Here is a 15819-nt window from a genome sequence, read left to right as displayed (position 1 = left end):
GAAGAGAACCTTGCAAGATATAAAACCAAATGCCTTCAAGTTGCTTGGTGAAAGTCTAAGATATAATTGGTTTGACATTTTACTATTATTTTGGTTAAGAATTAACTTATAACTTTATAGAAATACAAAAAGGACGTGAACATACTATACAAGCAACATGCCGAAGAGTTGGCATATGTATCTCGATTGTTTTACAATATTGGAAAAAAGTATCATTCTCCCATATGCTCTCAAATTTCTTTGCTTTTTTAAACTTTTCGTTGTTATTCAATATCAAAAAACATAGGTTGTAGTAAAAAACATAGTTTTGTAAGAAGTTTCTAACCTTGTCAAAGAGCATACTTCAAATATCCCAAATGTCTTTATTGTAATTAAGCATGCAATCATGAGAAACTAATGTATTAATCTCAAATGTCAATTGGTATTTCATTGCTATTATTACAATTGTATATCCCATTTGCCATGGTAGACTCTACCTCGCTTCTCTCTCTCTCATCAATTGCCCTCTTCTTGGCCATGTTCTTTCAAGAAAAACCTTGTTAACTTTAAAAGAAGCAGGCTGAGTCATTTTCCTGCGCCTCTTCCACGACTATCCTAATCAGTATCTTTGCAAATTGAAGACGCTGATCCTTATGTCATCTCTGTAGCCAGTGCCTTTACTTCACAGCCTGCTTGTCACCGCAGTCTCTACTTGCATCAAAATAGCACCTCGGCACTAGCACTATCGTCAGCACTTGCCACCACCCATACAATTAAGGGCTACATCAAATGCTTGCTCCTCATCCCGATCGCACCCTCCTACTACAGTCGTGTAGCTTCAGAGTCCCGTGGCTTCCTAGAAGTCGTACTACGCTAGCTTCATGCATGCAAAGAGGTGTATACTTTCACTTACATGGGTCAAGATGTCTTGTCCTTTTCTCGTCTCCGAGTAGCCAATTCTAGGTTAACACGCTGGACCTTTCTTGTCTTGTATGGTTGCCCCCAATGTGGATCATGGTTAGGGCAGTCGATATAGACTCATTGGAAACTCTATATGCTCCGTTCTCTGCCTGTTCCATTTGGAAGATATGGTTTAACGAGACTTGCAGCTACCCTTGATGATGGAGGAGCCTCATCATCTAGCCTCCTCAATGTTTGGCAGTCTCTGTGAGTGCCAGTTCCATACCATATGAGAGAGAGACAGAGAGAGAGAGTTACAGTCTGTAGACATTGCGGTGCAAAGACAATAACCCATTGCTTAGCCCACTACTCATCGACCACCGCCATTGTCCAGTGCTCATCACCGCCGCTGCCTTGAAAAGCTATGCCACCTACTTCGAATGTCAACACGAAGCTATACATTCATCCGCAGTCTAAATTTTTATTAAGTTAAAATGGAGAACATTTTATTCGTTTCACGTTATATGTATTGGGTTTCAATACAACACTAGTAAATAGAGATCATTAGAGCCAGTATTGAATGGGTGACCAAGAAAAAGAAAAGCCTATAAAAGCATTAAGAAGCTCAAAAAATGACAAGACTACTTGAACTTAACATTTACCAACCAGACATTGCCCTACAAGGTTTGCAGACTAATTTGTATTAGTCTTGAAGGCTGTGTCTCCAGCAAGATTATAGAAAATGCTGGTGCGTAGCATTACAGTATAATATTTTCATTCTTGCACTGCTGGATATCAGTATGTTACAGAAACACATGTTTGTCGTTGACGATTACAGGACACGGCCCTTTTCCCGCCATTTAGCTTTCTAGCCTTTCGCTACTGCCACTTTGACTAGGATATAACAGAAACACAGCATGTTAAAAGGCTGTGGTACAAAATTGTGAAGCTGTCACTCTTGTTAAGCTTTCACTCTCCTCAATAAGCTTGTGACTCCAAAGCTTCAAGTATACTCAGCACCCATCTGTTTGGCAACAGAGCTTCAAAATTACTAGATTAATCTAATACAAAGATTACTCAAATGGTCAAAAATAGACAGCTAATGGCTCATTCATTCACATGGATAACCTTAAATGGTACAGATATTGCACACCATAAATAAGCAAACCATTCCAGACTCTTGCTATGTGCAGCTACAAGATTGTTTCATTTTCTCTGATATTTCAACAACAAATTAGACAAAAGCGGCGTTGCACACTACCCTTGTAATGGACATTCCCAAAGCATGTGTGTCTGATGACCTCTCCAGTAAAATTATACCTTAGCATTCCGCAGACACAAATTTTCCGTCTATTTAAAGCATTCTAACTAGGCCCAGATTCCCCACCAGCCAATATTCCAGAGACTCAGCAGCATCGTGATGCAGGGATTGAAGGACTCCCCAAGGAGTGGCAGCTGCAAGATGGACCATGGCACTCTCGAAGGAACCAGGCACATTCAGGAGAGCTTGTGTGCGCTAATTACAGGTTGATCTCCCATGCTATGCAGGATCAGGAACTGGCATTTCGTTGGAGAGGCTTTACAGTCTGACCATGTGGCGGAAGGCCATGGACCAGGAGTTGAGGCAATTGAGTGGAATGGCACTTGGCAGCTTGTGCCTCAGTGGTCCACATCACCAGGTCCCACCACTTCCCCAGTTCTATAACAATGGATTTGTAGTAATGCTGTGCATGCACTGGCTGTGCTATTCAGGTTGGAGTTTACACTCTTTGCAGAACTAGCAGGAGAGAGAGAGATGATTGTCACCAGTTTCGGACAACTGGTGAGAATTTGACATCAATTGGCAAAGATGGTCTCGTGGAGGCAGGGTATCCATAAAACATTCATGAGGAAGCCCCACAACAGAGGGTCATAACTGTAGGGCAACGCCGACCAGTCAAAAGCAGGATCGACAGTGCAGAGATGCAGGTTTCCAGGGACAAGTGGGGTGTCTTCACTGACTGGGCCAACATGGCAACATATAATGTTGTCCAAGACAACACAGTTAGCAGTTTTAAAAGCTGAAACATGTTCTAATGTGCGGCCAATTGTACATTGCACAACCTACTTAAGTCATGGCTGGTGTCTACATTAACCATCATCATGGATTGTGGACTTCATGACCATGCATCTGGTGGATCTGAAGTATCACGAAGATCCTCAACATTATTTTCTCTTCTCCTGTAGCAAGGTTGTGATCTAGACTACTCCAACAAGTTTGAAGTGAGATTACAAGTGTGGGATAGCCTGAGCACAAGCATGAGCATTCATTGTTGAGTTATAGCGCATGAGGTTGGAGCACAACATGGATACATTGTCAACTTGTACACATCCACATTATTGCTACCATACATGATTAGGGGTCGCTTCCTCTGAGATCTCTTATAAGCATTTCGCATGTGCACTTGGGACCTACAATCTTATAGTTGGTATTAGAGCCAACTTTTGATGATCAAGAAAAGAAAGAATTGACATTGGAAGATTTCACGAATTTTCAGTTCTCTAATCCAGTGGTACAAGGGGTCTACGACCATTGAGGCTTCATGTGAAGACCCTGTGAGCTAGGTGGAGGTGATATCCATGGAGCAAATATTAACTCACCTCAAGCTTTTGATGGTTCTAAATTCATTAAGTATTTACTAATGTGGGCACTATCATAGGCTCCAACTTGAGGGCAACCACTAACAATAGGCCATCTGGCATGCATGGAGAATTCGATTCAACCATGAGCAGTCACCTACTCCACATATTTCCCCCTCTCTTCGCAGGGGTGGTTTAAGCCAACCCGAGCATTTGGTGTTCCTTCATGGAGTCACCCTAATCCTGCACGTGCTGTTGGGGCTGGTATCTCTCATTCAAAGCCAATCGTGGGAGCACATCCTCCAGGTTTGTTGGTATTCAAATCTCCCTCATTGAGAAGGATCAAGTAGCTATGGCGAAGAAACTTACCATCCCAAAGTTTAGCAGCAAGCAGGACGGAAAGATTGTCTACACTTCGGTGGCAGAAATGGGTCACTTCAATCCCTTTGTGGCAAAGGTAGGGTTTTGAGATTCATCATTTTCTTAAGAGTCTTATTGATGGTGCATCTTTCTAGGCCAAGTTTCATGACAAGACCCCTGCAATCAGCAGTTGAGTCCAGAATCCAGATGTACTCAACTATCCTTCAGCATTATACTATAATGAATTATAAGTTCCAACAAAGAAGAAAGTGAGAATCCTTTTAGCAAAGCAAGAGCACATGGATACATGCTTCACACACCACCAAATTCCTACTCATCTCTTTTTTTTTTCGTAAAAGGTAATTATATTAATTACGAAAAAAATACAAGATTACTTGATTACAAGATACATGACGACAATCTAAGTCATCATGTGAAGAGATTCTAAGTGCTACAAGTTACAATGTCATGGCAAAGATGCAGAGGAAATTGCCCTATGCCAGGGACGTAAGTCCTCCCTAGAGAGCAAATCAGAATGCCGGAGAAGATCCAACTGCCAATACAAGAGGCCCTTAAGCCTGGCAATATGCCGCTGAATATTATAGGCGGAGTCAAAAAGAAAAGCATTCCGGACGGTCCAGTTATGCCAGCAGCCCCAATATCGAAGAAAATGAAACACAAGCTTCATATGTGGCTGTGCAGGAGCGGGGTATTTGGGCTGCCCAAAAACCCAATCAAAGGGGCGCAGGGTGGGACCAACCACTCCTTGCCAAACAGCCGACATAAATAACCAGACTTTCTTTGAGAGGGGGCAAGAAATAAATCGGTGGCGGGCGGATTCCACAGCAGTGGTGCAAAAGAAACAGTGGCCATTGGAGATTCGTCGCTTGGAGAGAGCCGAAGCAAGCGGAAGACCACCAACCATCATTCTCCAAAGAAAAACTTTACATTTGAAGGGTGTCTTGTTCAACCAGCCCGCCATCACAGTTTCCCTCCACCATGACCGGGATTTACGTAATCCCCATAAAGCATTCACTTTGGTGACGAGCCATTGATGATCTTTAATCAAAATATGATACACTTGGTTAGCAGAAGCTTTGCTTACGGTCAGCCGGCCTTGTAGGTCCCAATCCTGCCAGGGATGATCCGAAGCAAGGGCAGGAAAGGGTTGTCTGCTCTGGAGCACCCTCAAAAGCTGTTCCCATAAAGGCCTGTAACCACGAGGGATCCGGAAAAGCCGCCTGGCTGTACGAAAAGATATAAGCACATTGCGACTGGCAAGGGTGGCATCCGCAACTGAAGACAAACCCAAACGGGCCATCCGGTTGAATTGTGGTCTGAGGTCCTGTTTACCGTCCCATGCAAGTAAACGGGAAACTGCCAGCAACTCCAATTGAAAAGAGTTAGCAGCTAGGCGATCCTCCGCTGGATGCCACTGGACCTTCTGAAGGACGTGTTTCCAGGAACACACCAAATGAGTGAGCAGCAACGAAGAAGAGCTGGAGAACCGCGAATCAGCATTAAGAACATGCCACCAAGAACTCCGGATCTGGGTATTGCCATGTTGAAGCCCCTGGCCCTCAAGGAAATAACGGGCTATATCGACCCATGGATGATGATCCGAGCACATGGCGCGGAAAAGCGACCAACGGAGTGCCTGCATGTGAGTTTGGGCATCTAAAATAGCTCCGCCACCCATGCGTTTAGGAGTGCACGCATGCGACCAAGAGATCCAGGAAATACCTGCGTGCAATGAGTCTTTCTTCCATAGCATGAAACGAATGGACTGAGTAAGAGCATTGAGAGTCGTAGTAGTCCAGGGCAACAATGGTAAGAAATATGTGAGCATTGGCAACATAATAGCCTGGGCCACTTTGAGACGAACATGGAAAGGCCAGGCTTGAGATTTCCAATACATAAACTTAAACACCATTTTCTGAGAAATCCACTGCAGCAGCTGCTTTGGGGGAACATCAACACCCAAAGGGTACCCAAGGTGCCTGACAATGGAGCCACGAGGAACAACCAGACCCTGCCAGTCCAAGGACTGCAAATCCGACTCCGTGCAGCTGAGAATGGCTGATTTGAGGGCGTTAATGCGAAGGCCGGACGCCTGACCAAAGAGGCCCCAAACATCCAATGCTCTTCGAAGGTTATCCCTGTCTGCACGCAAAATCATAAAAGTATCATCCGCCAGGGATTGGCCAATGAAGTGCTGTCCTGTAGGAAGTGACAGTCCTGCCAACTGAGAAGAGGCTGCCATATGAGATAACATCGAAAGAACTGGATGTGTGGCAAGGGCAAAAAATAGAGGGCTCAAAGGGCATCCTTGTCTGACAGAGCGGGCAAGGACAAATGGCTCAGTAACACCTCCGTTCAGAATGACCCGCGAAGACGCTGCAGCACTAATAGTGTATATGAGACTAGACATCCGTGGACCAAAGCCCATAGCAGACATAAGTTCAGCAACGAAAGACCAGTCTAGATAGTCAAAAGCCTTTTCCAGGTCCAGTTGAATCAGTACGACCTCCTGATTGGAATGCCTGGCATAATCAATTGCCAGTTGAGCATTCAATACATTGTGTAGGATATTTCGGCTCTGAATAAAACCATACTGTAGAGGGTGCACAATGGCCGGGAGATGCTTATGGAGCCGATTCGCCATTACCTTGGAAAAGATTTTGTACATTGAACCCATCAAAGAAATTGGGCGCCACTGTGTCAACTTAGATGGCGAAGGAGCTTTTGGAAGCAGTTTAATGAGGCCTTCTTTCCATGAGGAAGGCATGATCCCCGTTTCCCACACCTGCTGGAACAAAGCCTGCAAAGGTTTCACCAGTTGGGTAGCAAAAGCTTCAAAGAACTCGTTAGTGAGACCATCCCAACCCGGGCTTTTATCCTTAGGTAAGTGTAGCAATACGTCCATAACCTCTGTCTCAGAAATATCAGACTCCATAGTAGTTTGCATGTCCTGCGGAAGCTGATTGCGGACCAGGTCATAAAAAGCCGAACGGGCCTGAGTAATTTGGGCCGAAGGGGGAGAGGTGGAACCGAGAAGGTCATGGAAATAATTCCTACACATATGCACAATAGTCTGCGGATCCAGGATAAGGTGGCCTTCTGCATCCTCGAGTCTGGTCATATTTTCTCGAGCAGGAGAGGCATGGAGCGCTCGAAAGAACTTATGGGTCTGACATGCACTATCTTGCAAAGTTTCTGTCAGATGTTGCAGTTTTGCCTGCTGATATGATTTTAACTGGAATGCTTTAATAAGATCGGCCAGCCGCATGTCTAGTGCAAGCAGAAATGCATTATCCGGAGTGTCGACCAGCAGAGAACGAACCAAAGCCAGCAGATCCTCTGCTGCCTTGCGACGCTGCCAACAAAGAGAGGCATGATAAATCCCATACTGCCGAGCAACCCGTTGCACATTAGAGAGCAATCTTTCAAAAGATGCAGTGCCCTGAGAAGAGAAGTCCAAGACAAATCTGTCAATCAATTGCTGCATATAGCCCTGAAAGAGTGCATGCTTCAGGTAAGATGAGTTGAAGCGCAAAGGGAGGCGGTCCAGAAATCGCTTGAAAGGTGCAATGGGTTGTGCAAGCAGCTCAAGCTGCAGAGGGAAATGGTCTGACAAAGCATATTGCTGCAACACTTTAATGTCGAGCATCTCGGGAAGAAAGTCATCATTCTGCATAATATACATACGATCCAGTCGCGACCATGTTGTTGCATACTGAGCCGAATGGAAAGTAAACCCTGTAGAAGACGGGTGTAGCCAGGACCAAAGATCTTGCTTAAGAACAGAAAGAGCCAACTGATGCCACATACGACTTTCAGGCGCGTCCATCACCGAATGCTCCGATGTGGACTGGGAAGAATCCACACACATATTAAAATCCCCCATGAAGAAGCCTCGTCTGCCAAGTGACAAGGAGGCCTGCAAAGTCTGCCAAAGCTGCCGACGAGATAACGAATCATTCGGAGCATAGAGGCCAAGTAGCCATAAGATTTCCCCTTCGAATAAAATTTCAATCACCAAAAAGCGGCCATGAACATCATTTTTAATAAGCACGGGCTGATATTTGTCATGTATAATCATAAGCACTCCCGAATAATGCATGGCCTGTGTCCCTGCATAGAACAGTCGAAAGCCATTGCAATCCACTACTTTTCCGGCTTCACCGTGACTCTTGTGCTCAACAGCGCACAGGACATCCCACTGATTTTCATGCAATACCGTCCACATGGCATGTTGCTTGTGGCGAGAGCAAATTCCTCGCACATTCCACGTGGTTATTTTCATGTGTAGTTAAAACCAAATCACGTACGAGGCACAGTTTGCCTTGATTTGACCTTGTCAGCAAGAATGTCCAGGACTCCCTCGTCCAAGAAATCCGCCAACACAGCAAAAGAGTTCTGAGGACCAGATTTGGAAGTAGACGGCATATCTGCTGACTTGGGGTTGAAACGGGGGTAACGACGGTCCCATGGGATAATGACATTACCTCTGGTATCAAATGCCAGCTTAGCAGGGGGACCCTTTGGACGATCTGAATACATTTTTCTGGCGGGTTGATGACGGGGGGCAGAGGAAACCATAGCAGGAGCAGCGTGCTCAGAAGACAACATTTCCTTCCTGCGCATATATGTACGCATGAATCTTGTGAGGGAGTAGACACAGTATTTTCCATGCCAGCAACAACCCTGTTGCCTTTTTTTGCACGTACTTCCACCCAATCAGTGGCACGGGAATCCAGACCCGAAACCTGTTGTTTACCTTTGGCCAGAACTTGGGGCTGGTGGATAGCATCCAGCGACGGGGCATCACACGCCATATCTTCCGTGGGCGGCACAGCATGGCCAACATCGGAGGTATGTTGCTGTTCCGGGCATTCAGCCATGAAATGCCCCAACTGTCCACAGGAAAAGCAGTGCCCTGCAAAATTGCCCCATTTCAATCTAAAGTGTAACGGATGCATGCCCGAGCAATTAAGGCACAACCAAGCAGGCCTTTTTCTTGCAGTGTCCCATAGCATACACAAGCGGTTGCGATTCACTGTCCGGAGACTGGTAGGGACGAGAACAGTGCCCACCACGGCCATAGCATCCTTCAACAGTGGCCAATAAACAGCCGGGCAATTTTCCACTTCCACCCATACAGGGCATTCACGTTGCAGCAGACGCTGAAAATCTGCCATTGGGCGCCATGGAACTACATGAACCAAGCGGCGTTCAAAAAATAAAGGCAGTTTAGACAGGAGAGCAGCACGATGCGTCTCTGATTTTAACAGAACCTCAAAGAACCCCCGGGAGCCAACAAAAATCTCTTCAACACATTCCCCTTGTAACAGACTGTGCAGCCACTGGCGAATACGGGAGAGCAGCGGGATTCGACCAGTGAAGAAGAGTATCACAGCGCGATCATAAAATACTGAAAAGGAGCGCAGGACAGTTTTTGGGTCAACGGTGGCGTCCAGAACATCGTCAGGCGCTGAGTCGGAAAAGGCTTCCTGATTATGTTGAACGTAGTCGCCAAGCAACGTGTTGGCAAATTCCAGTAAATGCTCCCAGTCAACATCCTGGGAGTCCGCAGGATCCGAAGCAACCTGAGCATAGGAACGATCCTGAGGAACACCTATCTCTTCCGGAGTATGCTTGGTACGTTTACCCGCAGGCTGAATGTCGGGACCAGGGAGCATCTCTTCGTTGCACGGAACCATATCCTCAGGTTCCTCGGCATCAGAATCCGGGCCAAGTGCCGCCACTGTTTGGTCTATGAAATCCAGATCCAAACCAGCCATCGTATGACAATTTGATCGTGAAAGAGGACTGACCCTGTCTTTCTCCCGCTCTCTCTCTCGCCCGCTGGTCTGTACAGATGCGCTGTCCAGGGGTGTACTCTGCAAAGACAGCTAATAAAAGCTGAGCTGTACGAGGAAGAAGGCTAGCAGGCAACGGCAGGGCTGAACCGTCAGCCACAGACTTGCTGCGAAGCAGGGGCGACAAGAGATCGGGCACGCAGCCGAGGGCGACGGAGCCTGCAGACGGGGCCTGCAGACTAGGACGACGGGGCTCAGGCGGCGGGGCCTGCTGATGAGGGCGGAGGGCCTGCAGACGCAGGCGGCGGGCCTGCAGACGCAGGCGGTGGACCTGCAGACGGGGCCTGCAGACGCAGGCGGCGGGGCCTGCAGGCAAGGGCGACCGGGCGCAGGCGGTGGCGAGGGCGAACAGGTACGTGCAGGGTTTTCACAGGCGCTGACGAACGAGGGCAGGCGATGGCGAACAGGGAGGTCTCGCAAGCGATGGCGATGGCGACAGGGAGGTCGCGACAGTCAACCAGGCGGACGCGCAGGGCACTCACCTCACAGGCAGGCAGGCAGCGACGCAACAGGCGCTTCAGACGTCGTTGGAGGGCGCAGGGGCAGGACGCGGACCGCCGCCATCGTTTCGCTTCTCTCTCTCTCTCTCTCTCTCTCTCTCTCTCTCTCTCTCTCTCTCTCTCTCTCTCTCTCTCTCTCTCTCTCTCTCTCTCTCTCTCTCTCTCTCTATTTTTCCTACTCATCTCTCTCTCTCTCTCTCTCTCTCTCTCTCTCTCTCTCTCTCTCTCTCTCATAATAGGTAATTGTTTGGGGGGGGTGGGGGGGAAGGCACGTGCCTAGGGGGTTTTTGGTAGTTGGGGCTGGTATCTCTCATAAAATTTTTCCATACTTCTCATTCCAATCTACCATGTAGACCTACACATCAATTTTCGTTGCTTATCTCATGAGAGATGGTGATACCAGTTGTATTGGTTATTGTCTTGAAGAGTACCCTGCCATAGAACCATGAACCGGCTAGGTAGAGGCTGCAAATACATAGCTGGCCATGAAAACCTGCAAGAAAACTCTCCTTCTCACCAAGAATCCATATCCTCAAGACATACAAGAGGAAAGCACACAAAAAATTGGACAATTCTTCCATCCTCACCCTCTTCCTCTTCCTCACTCTCCATTAGATTTGACAAAGGAGCACAAGAGAGGGAAGCAAGAACAAGAAAGATGAGAGTTGTGCCAAAAATGAGGGGGAGAAATGAACCGTGAGAGGAGAAGATAAAGGAAGAGAGAGGGTGTAACCACCTTAACCTCCCACCTCCCCAAATCCCACGGCTGCAACCACCTCCTTTTCCTTTCTTGAATTATAAAATTCATATTTGCATACATGGACTAAGGTCTAAGGACCTTTTAATTTTTGGAATGAGACAAAAGGTATTGACCTTTCATTTTCCTAGAAATATTTTATAGTGTGTCTCTTTTGGACTACACATTTTACATTGCTTCATATTTGAAATTTTGACAAAGGGGTACAAAAGCAAAGTGTTAGTTTGCAAAGGATGTTTCCATGTTGAGCACATTTTGGTGCCTATTTTTGCACTGATTTCCCGATTATCATTCCTCCCACGCTTAAGTGTGAAGCGTCCCCGCAAACAAATTTGAAGAAGAACCACGATCAGCTTAGACAAATCTTCATCATCTTTCTTCAATCTTCATTTCTTTTCTTTATTGTCTTTGAATTGTCATTGGATTTGGAAAGGAAAATAATCACAAAAAATACACACACAACTAGGATGGGGAGCCTAGGTTGAAAATAACACAATTAAAACCACAAACAAAACCCGAAAGATAGGGCTCTTCAACAATTTTGCTTACAAGGATAACATCACACCCAAGATAGGTTAAAAGACAACCACACCATGAAGGCCAATAATAAACCTGAAAAAGATATAAACATTAAGCATACCCTTACTAAGGATAAAACGTTAAAGTTCTCCCACCCAATTTATGGATTTTAGAAAAGGACAGGAAGGGATGTTTTATTTTTTTAAAATAACAAAAACTAAGAATTGACAAAGCAAATGTTATAAAAGGTTTTTGTGCATTGGAGATCGGTAATCTTGGTGGTAGCATTTTCAGGTAGATTGAGAGAAGGATTTTATAATTAAAGATTTAGGATGTTGGCTTTGGTGATGTAAAGGTTTAGAGGTTCAAAAAGAATTACTCCAGAATTTGACATGTGGATAAGGGATAAGTCAAAGACATTATGATAGGAGGAGATTGAATACATTTCGATGCCTGCTTTCACTGGTACGTGAATGATGAAGGGTTTGGAAAAGGGGAGATGTTGTTGACACTGCAAGGCGAGGGGGTGGAGGCATCATGGATGAAGATGGGGGTAGAGTGGAGGGGCTATGGTGGTGATGACGAATGGGGGAAAGGCAAAAGGAGAGGACAGACGGGCTGTTGAAGATGCCCTCGCCTTTCTCATAGAGGTTGCTAGAGATGAAAAGGGACAACGAGGAAGGAGATGGGAGTAGCCTTTTCCTCCCCTCAGCCCAACAGGGAATGAATTTAGCAATCTGCCGCCTATCATAAGCGTGTCTTTGCGGAGGCCACAGGCACACGAACCACTCCATCATCAAAGGGATGGACCAACGACGTCATGAGTTGCCGTAGAGAGGGCAGAGCCACAGTCCATGGGCGATTTTGTTGGGCGCTGTCAATGAGGGAGAAGGAGCATAAAATTGACAGTTACAACGAGATCGACACCAAGCCAGTCGATATGGCAGTGGGGCCACTTGATGATCACATGGGTAGATCATGCCCAAACATGAGGCCGAGGCTATTGGCAAGCTTGGCGAGGTTGGACCGAGGGTAAACCCAGTTTTGAAGATAAGCAACAACAGGGGTAGGGATGACCCTTGTAATGGACACGAGATTTCAGATCCGAAAACTGCTGCCACATGACCTCTTCAATTACCATTAGCAATTTCTTCTCTATCCTCTTCACTGATAGCACCACCTTCTTGTCATTCTTCTTGGCTTCAGATTTGAAATTGTAGAAGCGATCACACGGGTAGATCATGCCCAAACATGAGGCCGAGGCTACTGGCAAGCTTGGCGAGGTTGGACCGAGGGTAAACCCAGTTTTGAAGATAAGCAACAACAGGGGTAGGGATGACCCTTGTAATGGACACGAGATTTCAGATCCGAAAACTGCTGCAACATGACCTCTTCAATTACCATTAGCAATTTCTTCTCTATCCTCTTCACTGATAGCACCACCTTCTTGTCATTCTTCTTTGGCTTCAGATTTGAAATTGTAGAAGCCCATTTTTTCTTGCAAGCTCCATAGCCACCCCCATTCCCGGCCAGTGCACCAAATGAAGAGTACCCTGCCATAGAACCACGAACCGGCTAGGTAGAGGCACCAAATACATTGCTGGCCATGAAAACCTGCAAGAAAACTCTCCTCACCAAGAATCCATATCCTCAAGACACACAAGAGGAAAGCACACAAAAAATTGGACAATTCTTCCATCCTCACCCTCTTCCTCTTCCTCACTCTCCATTAGATTTGACAAAGGAGCACAAGAGAGGAAAGCAAGAACAAGAAAGATGAGAGTTGTGCCAAAAATGAGAGAGGGAGAAATGAACTGTGAGAGGAGAAGATAAAGGAAGAGAGAGGGTGTAACCACCTCAACCTCCCACCTCCCCAAATCCCACGGCTGCAACCACCTCCTTTTCCTTTCTTGAATTATAAAATTCAAATTTGCAAGTGTGGACTAAGGTCTAAGGACCTTTCAATTTTTGAAATGAGACAAAAGGTATTGACCTTTCCTTTTCCTAGCAATATTTTATAGTGTGTCTCTTTTGGACTACACATTTTACATTGCTTCATATTTGAAATTTTGACAAAGAGGTACAAAAGGCAAAGTGTTAGTTTGCAAAGGATGTTTCCATCTTAAGCACATTTTGGTGCCTATTTTCACACTGATTTCCCGGTCATCATGTCTCCTAGGCCATTCTAGTCTTTTAGAGAGACGTTAATAGATCTTATCTTATCTTATCCTCTCTCGTGAATGAGTGTATATAAATATTGGAATATTTACATCCGGCCTTCAAGCCAACCAAACAGAAAGGATACAAGTCTCACATTTTTTACATCAGACCATCAGGTCAGCAAAGAAAAAACACAAACACAACTAAAACTCTATCACAACACTAACTCGGAAATGTCACTCAGAAAGGACAGCTGGAGTGGAGCAAACAATATCCAGCCAAGGAGTAGCAATGTCAGGAAGAACCAGATCAAAAGAGACCATAGAGGAGATCTGCCATAATACTAAACCATGAACATGGGCCACATGACCATGGATACCCGACACTGAATCAAAAATGAAGGCATTACGAGTACGCAAATATGCCACAAGGCTGTCCATCTACCGAAATGGAACAGGCAAGAATAATTTGAATGCAAAGAAGACGAGGAAATCATCTTTCCCATAATCCACAAACGGACTGATATCCAATGTTGGGTTGCCGCGGAACACAAAGACAAAGAGATGACGCATTGGTTCATCGCATGTGGTACAGAACACACAACGACCAGCAGAGATCTTGCGGGCTCACAACACATCGTCAGTTGGAAGACCCCCAATTAGTAGCCTCCACATGTACACTTTACCCTGATACGGAACCTTAGACTTCCAAAGCTGGATGAATCTTTCATGCCACTTCTTTTCGCTATCCCGAGTATGCCATACTTTATTAGCCTTTTCCGTGACAAATCTCTTGGCTTCCACCATTTGATGATAAATTTGGTTAGCTGACCTTTTCTCAAAATCATCTGGAATCACAAACTTCCAATCACGCCATGGAGAGGACTGTTGTAATACTAGCAAAGGAGAGAGCCTCAAAAGCCTGTCCTGTATAGACAACCAAATGTCATGATAACTGCGAGGTACCCAGAAGTGCTGACGGATACGTCGAAAAGAATAAAGACGAGCCTATCCAGGAATGACACCATCAAGGACTGTCTACAACCTCAAACGAGCCATTCGATTAAACTTATCTCTATGCAAATCTTTATGAGGCCAATCTAACAACCTAGAAGTAGCCAATACTTCTCCTTGCAATGAATTCTCCTCCTTACGAGAATCAGGAGGGCACTAAACTGCAAAGCATAACATCACCTGCCAAGAGGCAATCAAATGAGAAAGGAGAGAAAATTAAGAGACCTTTACAGGTCTTGTGGAATTAAGCACATGCCACCAAGAAGCATGAATAACCGTACTGCCATGAGAGATTCCAATCTTTTCTATGAAAAATTTTGCGATATCTAACCACGGATGACTCTCTGTATATAATGCCTGCAAAAGTGCTAGCCTCAAGGCTGCCATATGCAAGTCAGCATCCAACAAAGCTGCTCCCCCCATCCTTTTAGGAGTAGTAATATGCTGCCACCAAATCCACACCTAGCCCAAGCGATTCCCTTTCTTTTTTCACAACATGAATCGGATAGGTTGAACCAATTCCAGAACAGACTTCTTGGTCCAAGGAAGAAGAGGCAGGAAATACTCGATCATGCTGATCATGATGCATTGAGCAACCTTAAGTTACACATGAAGAGGCTAGCCTTGAGACTTCTAGTACATGAACCGATCATGAATACGGGATGACATCCAATCTAGCAATGTGCGGGGAGCTACGTCCACACCAATAGCATAGCCCAAATGTCTAGTAATGTTTCCCCTAGAAATCACAATACCATGCAAGCCCAAGGCCTACAAATCATTCTCCGTGCAAGAAAGCAGTGTAGATTTCTAAGTGTTAATATGAAGACCTGATGCAATAGCAAAAATATTCCATGCAACCATTGCTCGATTGACATTCGAGCGATCAGCCTTAAGAAACATGAAGGAATCATCTACCAAAGATTGCCCCAAAAGTTGGGCCCCACTAGGAAGAGTCAAAACAACTATCTCCCCTTGATCGGCCAACTTGTCCAACAATGAAAGCATCAGGTGAGTGACTAAAGCGAGCAGCAAAGGGCTGAGAGGGCGATGCGGACAATAGCACCTTGACTAATAGTATCCACAAGAGAGATCATACGAGGCCCAAATCCCATGGTGGTCATTAGCTG

General features: G+C 45.6%; 1 protein-coding gene across 8 annotated transcripts in view; it reads right to left on the bottom strand.

The window, feature by feature from the left end:
- Positions 1-1322: 1322 nt before the first annotated feature.
- LOC148022629 (uroporphyrinogen-III synthase, chloroplastic-like) overlaps positions 1323-15819 on the bottom strand; it is a 120701-nt gene continuing 106204 nt past the window's right edge. The window contains exon 8 of one of the 8 annotated variants that reach the window (XR_015693516.1): positions 1323-1773. Coding sequence is in view for 3 of the 8 variants with exons in the window: in XM_087695594.1 (XP_087551720.1) it covers positions 1858-1903 (46 nt within the window). In the remaining 5 variants the exon portion in view is untranslated. Of the gene's footprint in view, positions 1904-15819 lie in introns of all 8 variants that reach the window. The other 7 variants (XM_087695592.1, XM_087695596.1, XM_087695595.1 and 4 more) reach the window with 7 other exon arrangements.

This window comes from Lygodium microphyllum, chromosome 16 (genome assembly GCF_053477565.2).
Source record: "Lygodium microphyllum isolate KBCC chromosome 16, Lygodium_microphyllum_v1.1.10, whole genome shotgun sequence".
NCBI classification, from domain to species: Eukaryota; Viridiplantae; Streptophyta; class Polypodiopsida; order Schizaeales; family Lygodiaceae; genus Lygodium; species Lygodium microphyllum.
The sequence above is the reverse complement of the archived record's forward strand: the minus strand, read 5'-3'. Positions and strand labels throughout refer to the sequence as shown.